Below are 11244 nucleotides of genomic sequence, written 5' to 3'. Positions count from 1 at the left end.
GCAGTGAAGAAGTAGAGAGAATCCTAAATGTCCCATGCATTGCCCTAAACCTGCGAAATGTGCTGTACCCCAGTGCCACCTGCCAAAGCTGGAACCATCCTCAGCCTCACAATCTCAAGAACCGTAAGAACCTGGCAGACCTCCCCAGATCACCTCTCACACAACTAGTTTCTCCTGCACCAGGACTCCCCAGCAAACTTTTCAGCAAACTCAGGACAGGAGACCTGTTTTAGCAAACTGGAATTTTTTTTTTCTCCACTTCTTTCTAAATAGTGGTACTTTTTTTTTTTCCTTGACAGAGGAATGAAAGAGTGTAGGTGATGGGGGGAGGCAGGACACAGGGAAGGGGAGGCTGAGACACTGAGAGGGGAGGGAGATAGGGGGACAGAGTGTGGCAAGTATAGCAAAGGGACCCTGCAGGAGAAGGAGGGGTCTGGTGGGGTAGGGAGAGGGCAGAGAGGAGTGGAGGGGCTCAGATTTCAGCACTGCTGGGGGCAGGGGAGGACTAAGATGTGGGCATATACGTTGTCTTCAAGGCAGTCAGGACTATAATTTCAGTACCTTGGCCCAGAGCAGATAGTACTAAGTTTCTGCTGGGGCCTGGTACTGGATTCTCCTTCTTTTCCCAAGAAATCGGCTGCATGAAGACAAGATAACTTTTGGGGACAGTCAGCCTCCTCTCCTCCTCTTCTCTTCTTCATTTCTTCCCACAAAGCTTTTGCATGTCTAACATTTAGACATGTTTAACTTTGTGGATTCAAGGACACTAGTGCTGTTCGCAGCCATACAAGTGATATTATTAGCAGTTGTAAGATGCCAAGATAAAGACATCCGTAAGTGACCAACTTTTTCATTTTTTTTTTTGTAATTATTCTTTTTTTTCCCTTAGAATATATAATCCTGTATTTAGACTTACGATTGCACTTGCAAGGCAAGCTGAAAGTAGCTTTGACGTTTAATGCCACTTTTCGTCCAGCAGGATGAGGGTTAATCTAATCTCACCTGTAAATCTGTCAGGTTTTTCATTGTAGTTCACAGTTAATCAAGTGCAGTGTGTAAATGCAATCTCAAGGTTATTGCATCCTTACTAGACACAACATCCCCTAGCTGGCAACTGCTGAACTGATCATTAATGGTGCATTGTATAAATAGGCAATGAATTCCCAATATATGGGGCTAAGTAGCAGCTTTGGATTACTGTGGTGTCTTAGGTTTAAAGCTACTAGTTATAAATCGCTTAATTCTTGCAAACTATTATTATTATGCATTACTTGTATATAGCAGAGCTTTATAGACATTATCATTAAATATTCCCACTTAACTAATATCCTCAAATATTAAGATTATACTAAGATCTATCCTGAGGGAAGCAGCTGAAATAGCCATAGTTGACACTTAATGACACATTGCTGGATAGTGAAATTCCTGTGCTTCCACTCAGGGCTGCAGATATTAACCTTGATTGATAGTAAAATCCTAGTGACCTAAAACAATGAAGTAATACCACTTTAAGGAATATGCGAGAGAATTGCTTAACTAGCAATTCCCAACAAAATATTTGAAACTGTGCCACAAGTGATATATATATCTTCAATCTGACTAGTTTCTAAGCAAGGTGTTAGAGTCCTGAGTGCAGAAGGCACAAAAGCTGCATTCTCTCCATCAACTGATCTCCCACAGTATTTAAGGATCACAAAAAAAGGGAACTTTCCCTTAAGAGGCCGTGTGAACGTTGAAAGGCATTCCTGCCAGACACATCTCATTCCTAAAGAACCTTAAAATGGTTTTACTAAGCCATTGTTTGATGCCAAACCAACGTGCCACAAAATAGAACTCACATCACGATACATTGTAATAATACCTAATATTCTATTATGTAAACATAACATTCAGTCGCATAAATAAAATGCTGAATTATACTTTGCAGGTAAAAAAAATAAGAGATATTTTTTACTTAGATATTGTTAAAACTGGCAAAAAAAAAAATGACGGAATATATGAGAAAACACCTGGCTAATACGCAGACTGGGCAATTCTTCTAGAAAAAGCTTGAAGCTTTATTTCTTAGGAGAAATTTCTTAACTTGCTTGGACAGGTCCCCAATGGTACAAAAAAAAATCCTTTACGAGCCTTTTAAGTCTTTGCATACTACAGATTGTAAATCCATTGCACTGCTAGTATGGAAAAGGCATGTTCCCTTGACTTTTTGCCACTTTATTCTGTTGGAATCATTCTTCCATTCCTTAAAGAAAGTTTCTTTTTTGACATCTGCAAAAGGTTGAAATATGTGCATGAAATGTTGAAGTAGCCAGAGAGAAATATTCAGGAATTTCCATAAAAAAAATGTACATAGATAAATGATAGTATGATTTGAATTAGAATTGCCTAGAATTTGGTATATTGGCCTTCTAGATAGTTGTTGGATTTTTTTAACCCTTTGGATAAGTGAAGGCCCAAAATTGGCTAGTTCAGAGGTAAAAATCAAATATTTAAATGGAAGGGGTCATGCTAATACCTGTTAGGGGAATCTAAAAAATAATGGATTCTAGCTTTTATATGTATGTGGATGAGCTTTTAAGATATGTCAGTACGGTGTAAAGATGTGACCTGATTTGAAGACCCCAATAGACTATTGTGATAGTTTATTTGCACTAGGAGGATTGGCAGCAATGGTTTCCAGATGGAGTTGAAATGCTGCCCATATTTATTTAAACTGGCCCCTGACAGTGAAATGTGAATTGAAACCTCTGTGTATTTTACAGAAAGGCCCATTCATACAGGGTCCTGTGGGCTACCCAAGCCTAGGCATGGCACCCAAAGGGAGCTAGCCTGAGCATAATGATGCATAGATCAGAAGCAGCAGCGGGCTCATGATGTAGCCCCCTGTCATTTTATATTGTTTATAGTGATTTTATTCACTTTTTTTATCAGTTATATAAATACGCTTCTATTTCCTTAGGATTTCAGATTTTATTACATTTTATTGACCTGATCATCACATATATGTGTACGTTCTATACTGGCTTCATGTATACAGAATGTACGCCATTCATTAATGCATTTTACTTTCAGCTTTAAAAAAAATAATCACTTTATTATTGACACCAATTTGAAACAACTTTCCACTATATGACCTCAGAGAAACCTGCAGTTAATAGCAACTCGCCATAGTTCATGTTGTAACATTATATTACAACTTCCTATATCTCAAGCCAGAAAACTTTGCAGAAGGGCAATCTCCTCCCTCTTACCCCAAGCAGCCCCATTATTTTTTGAACTTAGATCACCTTCATCTGTCTTGGCTCAACACTGCCCCCGTCTGGTAATATTTAGCATTGCATTTCTGACTACTAATATGCTGTATATATCACTATACCAGAAGTAGAAATTATTTTATTCTAATTTTACAGCAATTTTGTCTAAAGCAAAGTGGATAATTTAACAAATATCAAAATTTGGCTCTCCCAATATGTCATATATGTATATATACATAAACACCCATGTATATATATATGTTTGTGTATCTGAACTCATTGCAATATATGACATTTGTATATGAATATTGTGTGATTTTTTTTGCATTTTATTTTATTTCTGCTTCCTCTCTTTTTTGTTGCCTCTTCCTCGGCTTATACTTACTCCCCTCGGTCACAGTGGATGCAGGGAGCTGCGTACAGGATGGGCAGAGATATAGTGACAAAGATGTGTGGAAACCAGAACCCTGCCAAATCTGTGTCTGTGACACTGGGACTATTCTGTGCGACGAGATAATCTGCGAGGAAAATAAAGACTGCCCCAATGCTGAAATCCCCTTTGGAGAGTGTTGCCCCATTTGCCCAACTGAGCAGTCCTCCACCACCAGTGGTCGTAATTTATTTATTTGTGTTTTATAAATAAATTACTTGTGCAAACCTATGGCTAACACCCCATTCCCTAACAGAGTGGGCAACCATAGGTCCCTGCGGTAGTTAACAAGAGCACCTCCTGTTCAGATTTCTGCCTTTATAATATATGTATGTTCAAAAATATATATATATATATATATCTACCCCAAGTGATAAAAGTATATAACATGTCTTGCACATGAGATCAAAGCCTGGATACAACTAAATTACAGAGAAGGAGCGGCTCTGTGGCTTTTTTTTCTGCCTTGAGTTGAAGCCACAGGTCTACACTCCTGCGGTTTCTTTTGGCAGTCAATGTGAACAGACCACGTGCATCTCTAAATATAAGACACGTATTAACCTGTTCATGCTCCACATCAAAGACAGAACCCAAATAATCATTTTTCGTTCAGAGGCAGAAGTTAAAACATTAAGGAGGTTCTCTTTTTAATGACCGGGTCCTGCATTATTAGCACTGCGATTGTAAACGGTATTTCTGCTCGATTACAAGCTGTTGTGGCCAACGAGGTGCGTCCTCAATGGTATCAGGCGGGCTGGGAGATTTGCAGTGCTATGTGCAGTCATCATTAATGTGTCCTAATCCTTGTCCATAATTAGGTTTTCCTGTAACTAATCTTTTATTTTAGCTCCCTCTATTTTTACTACTCAAGTAGAACATCTTTCAACATTTGCTAACCAGCTTCCTAAATAAGGCTTTATTCACACATCACTATTTTTGACCAGTATTTCATCAATATTTCTATGCCAAAACCAGAAGTGTCTCCAAAACACAGAAGAGGTCTCAATCTTTCCAATGATAGTTTTTCTCTGTAAGTTCCACTCCTGATTTTGGCATATAAACGCTGATGAAAAATACTGACCAAATACTGACATGTGAATAAGACTATTACAGACACTGATGCAAAATACTGACCAAATCCTGAGTGTGAATAACCCTTTAGAGCTCTTCCAATAGACATGTAACCATCTTGCACTGAGGATATTTGCCGTAGGATCGTGCAGTCTTGTAATGGAGACAAACGAGTGAATCAGAACTAGAGGAAGTTCAATGTCGTGATTTAACACATAACTTCTTCCTGGGAAGAAGGCCTTATTGTGGCTTATGTTTGCCTGTTCTATGGTCTGTGTACATTTATAGTCTGTTTTATGTATTTTATGGTTTTTTTATGTCACTAAATCATCCATTGAATTTCTACCAGCTGCTGACTTTTAACCATTTTTTTCTTTACATTTCCTCCAATAAATAGGGCACCGTGGAATAAAGGTAATACTATTTCTTATGAGAATAACTACATACATCATAGAATAAGACTACAAAGGACACTAATGTACGGAGCTCAACATTAATGACAGCTGCTACCAGTGACATAGAAAGTCTATTGCCAACTTGTTCCATATCCACTCTAAGGCCACGGCCCCACTATCAGTATTCGGTCAGTATTTTGTCTCAGGAGTGGGAGCCAAAACCAGGTGAGGAACAATCAGAGAAAAGGTATGATAGAAACAAGTCACCAATTCTGCATTTATCACCCACTCTTGGTTTTGGCTCCCACTCCTGAGAAAAAAATACTGACCGAATACTGACCGAATACTGATAGTGGGGCCGTGGCCCTAGTATTATACGTGGCTAGTACGATACTGCAATTATAGCAAGTAATCATATATACATATATAGAATAGACATATACACACTCAATATATCAATATATATATTTTACAATACTACTACATAACATATAAAGCGGGCATCTAGTAAATTTAAAATATTTTTTCTGTTTTCTTTCTCTAGGGACAAAAAGGCGAACCTGGTGATATCTTAGATGTAAGTATAACATGCTATTTTTATCTATCTATCTATCTATCTATCTATCTATTGAGTATCTATCTATCTATCTATCTATCTATCTATCCATCTATCTATCCATCTATCTATCCATATCTATCTATCTATCTATCTATCTATCTATCTATCCATCTATCCATCTATCTATCCATATCTATCTATCTATCCAAATATTTATCTATCTATACATATACTGTATCTATCTATCTATCTATCTATCTATCTATCTATCTATCTATCTATCTATCTAGTGTTGGACGCAGACAGAAGGGGGGCCATGAACAAGAACAGTACAAGGACCCTTTACTGTCCAATATTTCATCATAATACACCACTTTATTTGTCTAGAGTTGTTAGTGAACCCCATATTATCTTGGGCCCCGATGTGGCTGCACAGGTTGCACAGTGATATGTCTGTCCCTCTATCTATCTATCTATCTATCGATCTATCTTTTATCTTGGGTCCCCATGTGGCTGCACAGAATACACGAATGACCAATGATACGCCTGCCCCAGTATCTGTCTGTCTGTCTAGCTTTTTATCTCAGAGTTTAGTGACCAGTTTAGATTTACTATATTTGTATATTTATAATATTTGCTCATTTTACATAACATAATATTGGATTCTCTACAAATTTTTATACAATAGATATTAGGACCAAGAGGACCTCCCGGACCACAGGTATAGAAAATCTATTCAAAATAATTGATTGATCCTTTAAATCTAATATCAAATACTTGAATCAGAGTGAAATTAATATATTTTCTGGCCTTTTTCAGGGACCTCCTGGTGAACATGGGCTAAGAGGTGATCATGGCGTAAAAGGCGAAACAGTAAGTAACAAACACGTTAAAAATTATTTTGCAGTGAACTATAAGAGTTTAATATAAGTTATAAATGGTGGACATAAGCAGTGAAATGAATAAAAAGTAATGCAAGTAAATTCATGTGAAAATAGGCAGAGCATAGAGAGAAAAGCAGTAAAACCCTTACACATGGTCAGTCCAATGACAATCTAGTTCATACATAAGTCTAATATGTTGTTACTGCCCCATCTTCATGAATGCCCCCTACTGTATCCATCATATGACTGGGAAACTTTCCACCTTATGTACCTAGAAAGTTTCCATTGTCTGCATCTGGCAGATAATGTGTCCACCTTGTCTATCTAGAGACCACCTTGTATCATTCAAAATCAATGTCCCCATTTTATAAACCTGAGTAAGTAATGTGCCCACCATGTGTCTTTATTTTAGGGTGCAACTGGACCCCGTGGAAGAGATGGCGAACCCGGTACTCCTGGAAACCCAGGACCCCCTGGCCCACCTGGCCCACCTGGACCTCCTGGCCTTGGCGGAGTAAGTAGGCTCGACACTGACGCCCAACCTTTGTCACAGGTCTGTAAAGTTCACATCCCAGGCTCACATCCACTCAGCACATTTGCTCTACATCTCTAAATGAAGCTGACAGCATTGAAAGGCTCCACTGTTACCATGTACCTCGTACACAGTCACTCTTTGTAATCCCTCAGTTTGTTTGCATTCCTCTGACACAAAATATCTTCTCTGCCCAGAAAGTTTTTTTTTCCTCTATTTTGCTGGACACTGTACAAGTAGATGATTGTCCAACATCAGAGACATGCAAACGAGATGCCCTCATACTATCCCGCGGGTACAACCTGAACACATCCAGCTATGCTGCAAATTAAAATTGCATCCATATTTCAAGACACAGATTAGGGCTTTTTTTTTTCTTTTAGTTGTTCTGCAATATTTTTAACATGTTTGATAAAAGATATAGAAGACATAATAGAAATCTATCTCTAACCTGCAAGAAAGAGACAATTACACAGATTCTTAAATTCACACAGAAACACCAATAAAAAGTGACCTCAAAGACTGATCCTATTAAACCTTTTACATTCTATAATGAATGCAATTCCTATAGATTATATTGTTGATCAACAGGAAGTATACATTATAATAAATCCAATCTCTAATAGTACAGCAAAAGATTGAGATCCAGTCCGCAAGTTTCTCTGGATATGTTTTACTAGACTTGGCTCCCCATCTATCTTTTCTATTATACCGTCCTTGTGAAATATATATTACTCACCAATGATCTCTGTGCTGGACCCGCACATTAATGTTAAATGCATCCCGGTCAATGTACCAGCGCCTTATCTAGGTTATAAATTGAGTTTCTTCTGGATTTCACCTATTAGTAAACATTCTGATGGAAGAGACCAAGAAAAGTTGTTTTTAAAGCTGCTAAAAAACCTTATAGAGACCTGTTTAATAACTCTTATACATGATGGTATGTGTTCCCTCATTATACTTAGCACAAGAAAATTCAACAATCTCTTATTGTTTTTGATACCCCAATGTCCTTACTATGAATATTCAAGGACATTAGCTCTTCAATATGTTACATTTTGAATACATTGTCATTGTATAGAAAAAGTTTTATTGGTTTTCCCTTGGACCATATATTTTGTACATTATCATGTATGAATAATATATATATTCTGCTTACCACCAAAACTGAAAAAAAAGCAAAACCATAATATAAAATACTTAATAAATACAGAAACATTAGAACATTACATGGGGGGTTTATCTGGTTCATATGCAGTTTTGATTGTACTGAACAATCATAAAAATGTAATAAGAAATATGTACATAAAGCTGAGAATTTAGTGTCCATTGCTCTATGGACAGATTCGTATCTGAGTAATTATAAAGCTTCCTCTATGGACAAGTTAGGGTATGTGCCCTTGATCTCCTTAGGATGCAGCCAAGATTTTCCTAGGCAAAGACACCGTAGTATAAGGCCGGCGGTCTTTTTTCTTGAAGCAGAATCCCTGGCGACTTTGCCATTGATTTTGCAGTGTCTTTTCTCCATAAATTAAACTATAACTATTGAGCGGCTTCCTGACGGAAATCGGTCATAAGATGATCATGCCGCTTCTTTTTATCACTTCATGGTTTCTGAACCCTGACGTGGTTAACAGATGTAACAAAAGAATGAACCTGTGCACAGCAATGTCATTTTTACACTGCTGTGCATTATGTTCACTTTTTGTGGTGCTTTTTCAGGGGGAGTCAGGCAGAATCCCCTTGAAAAAGTTGTTGTGTGCACTTACCCTTAGTTTCATTGCCTTCTTTGTGTTGGCTTTCTTAGCATGCAGTTAGAACGTGGTGTAGAGTGGTTTCAGATTGTTCAGAGAGTAAGTTATATGGGTAAACAATAAGCATGTCTATATCAAAATAGGATCAATGCCAAGATCTCACCTTGAAGAGCAGATTTTTTTTTTAGTAAATTGCAAAATGATTTAAAGAGTAACCATTGTTTTCATTTTTATTTCATAAATCAAGAGTACACATGGAAATAAGAAACTGTGTAATATATCTTATCAGAGAAATCTGCTTCTTTCTCCTCCAAAACTGATCTTTCATTATCAAAAATCTCAATTCTGAGGTAAAATCTGTATTCAGTGAAGACAGACTTTCCCATTACTGAGATAGGAGATGGCAGCTGCTGCTGATGAGATTCTATGAAATCATTTAGAAAATTGTACACAAGAACCAAAATATGCAATATTACTAGAAAATTTAATTTTTTTTAAATTTACCAATACAAAAATTCTAAAAGACACTTTAAAAAGTGGGAAACCACAAGGTGGCGCCACAGTCCCATAAGATTCTATGTAGATAGGAGGGAGAGGAGGAGTGAGGAGCTCTGCCTCTGGCTCCTCCCTTTCCTCTACACAGAATTGTATCTATAGCAGCTGCCATCTCCTATCTCAGTAATGGTAAAGTCTGTCTTCACTGAATATAGATTTTAACTCAGAATTGAGATTTTTGATAATGGATAATGATTGATCAATTCTGTCAGAGAAAGAAACAGATTTCTCTGATAAGATAAATTACAAAGTTGGTTATTTTCATGTGTACTATTGATTTCTGAAATTAAAATTAAGACGACAGTTACTTTTTAACATTAAGTTTCCAGCACAGATATTTTTATTGTAGACAACCCTTTAAAAAGGACTAGGTGTTAATTTGCAATATTAAGTAACATCATCAGCAAAAACAAAAATGCATTTTGAGCTTGTCTCAGTAATATCATTTACTACAATAGGGGATGTAGTCTGATTTAAAACTGCAAGAAATAAATGCACTCATGTCATTCATTCAAGGTTCACAAATGTAACAAAGATGTGATCCATTATTCCCTGTCAATGGGGCATTTTATCAGCTTAGTAATAGTCGTGAGAGAATATGTTCCAAGCCTTACCACTAGGTGGCACTGTCATGAATTTAAAGTTCTGACCTATACAGCTAAATAATACAATAACTAATACAGATGTAGTGTAATAATGATTCCACACTGTGTATACAATTAATACATTTATAAAACACGTTATAGAAAATAACGAGTCACACGGGTAGCCTGGATTTTAATTTTAGTTAAATAGCAAAAGAAATGATGGAAACAAGTTGACAATCTTTTGAAAAATAAAAACAGAATAAAAAAAAACAAAAAAAAAAACATTGTAGCTTTCCATAATAAAGTGAACTATAAAAAATATACGTGACGAACTGGAAGACAGTATTAATTAATTTATTAATAAATATATTAATGATAATATATTTAGTAATAAATATAATGATAAATAATAATAATGATAATTAGACCTGACCATAAAATTATCTTAGGGAAAGTATAGGTCAGGCAAAGACTTTATATTATTCTGTAGCCTTGCTATTGCTCTTCATATCACAGAATGCAATGAAATACTAATAACAAGCTCTGATTCCACAGAACTTTGCTGCTCAGATGACAGGAGGTTTTGATGAGAAAGCTGGAGGTGCACAGATGGGTGTTATGCAAGGACCAATGGTAAGAAAGACTTTTCCGCTCTAGTACTTGTAGTCATTTGCATTGCCACCTAGAGGGCAGTATAAGCAAAATGCACAAATCTTACTGTCATTGAAGCAAGATTGGATCATGTCTGAATGGACAACTTATGTCTATGGTCACTTGCTATACAGTGTAATGTATATACAGTGCCTACAAGTAGTATTCAACCCCCTGCAGATTTAGCTGGTTGACACATGCGGAATTAACTTGGCATTGTGACATTTGTACTGTAGATCAGCCTGGAAGTGGGAAATGCACTGCAGCAAATATTGTTTTGTTTTTTGTTTTTTTTTTGTTTTTTTAAAAACGTTAAAAGTTAATTCAGAGTGTCATTTATTATTCAACCCCTCAAACCACAAGAATTCTGTTTGGTCCCCCTAAAGTATTAAGAAGTAGTTCAGGCACCAAGAATAATGAGCTTCACATGTGTGGATTAAAGATCTCTTTTGCCAGCCTTTTATGACTATTTAAGACCCTCCCCAAACTTGTGAACAGCACTCAGACATGGTCAACATGGGAAAGACAAAGGAGCATTCCAAGGCCATCAGAGACAAGATCGTGGAGGGTCA

General features: G+C 36.8%; 1 protein-coding gene across 1 annotated transcript in view; it reads left to right on the top strand.

The window, feature by feature from the left end:
- Window positions 1-380: 380 nt before the first annotated feature.
- Window positions 381-11244, top strand: part of COL2A1 (collagen type II alpha 1 chain) — a 61050-nt gene continuing 50186 nt past the window's right edge. Inside the window, exons 1-8 of the mRNA XM_073663190.1 lie at window positions 381-833; window positions 3655-3864; window positions 5153-5169; window positions 5695-5727; window positions 6398-6430; window positions 6529-6582; window positions 7006-7107; window positions 10577-10654. Coding sequence (XP_073519291.1) covers window positions 740-833; window positions 3655-3864; window positions 5153-5169; window positions 5695-5727; window positions 6398-6430; window positions 6529-6582; window positions 7006-7107; window positions 10577-10654 — 621 coding nt within the window. The 5' untranslated portion in view covers window positions 381-739. The remainder of the gene's footprint in view (window positions 834-3654; window positions 3865-5152; window positions 5170-5694; window positions 5728-6397; window positions 6431-6528; window positions 6583-7005; window positions 7108-10576; window positions 10655-11244) is intronic.

Source organism: Phyllobates terribilis, unplaced genomic scaffold (assembly GCF_046119375.1).
Source record: "Phyllobates terribilis strain yellow unplaced genomic scaffold, ASM4611937v1 Scaffold_2__4_contigs__length_985480577, whole genome shotgun sequence".
Taxonomy (NCBI): domain Eukaryota; kingdom Metazoa; phylum Chordata; class Amphibia; order Anura; family Dendrobatidae; genus Phyllobates; species Phyllobates terribilis.
The sequence above is the reverse complement of the archived record's forward strand: the minus strand, read 5'-3'. Positions and strand labels throughout refer to the sequence as shown.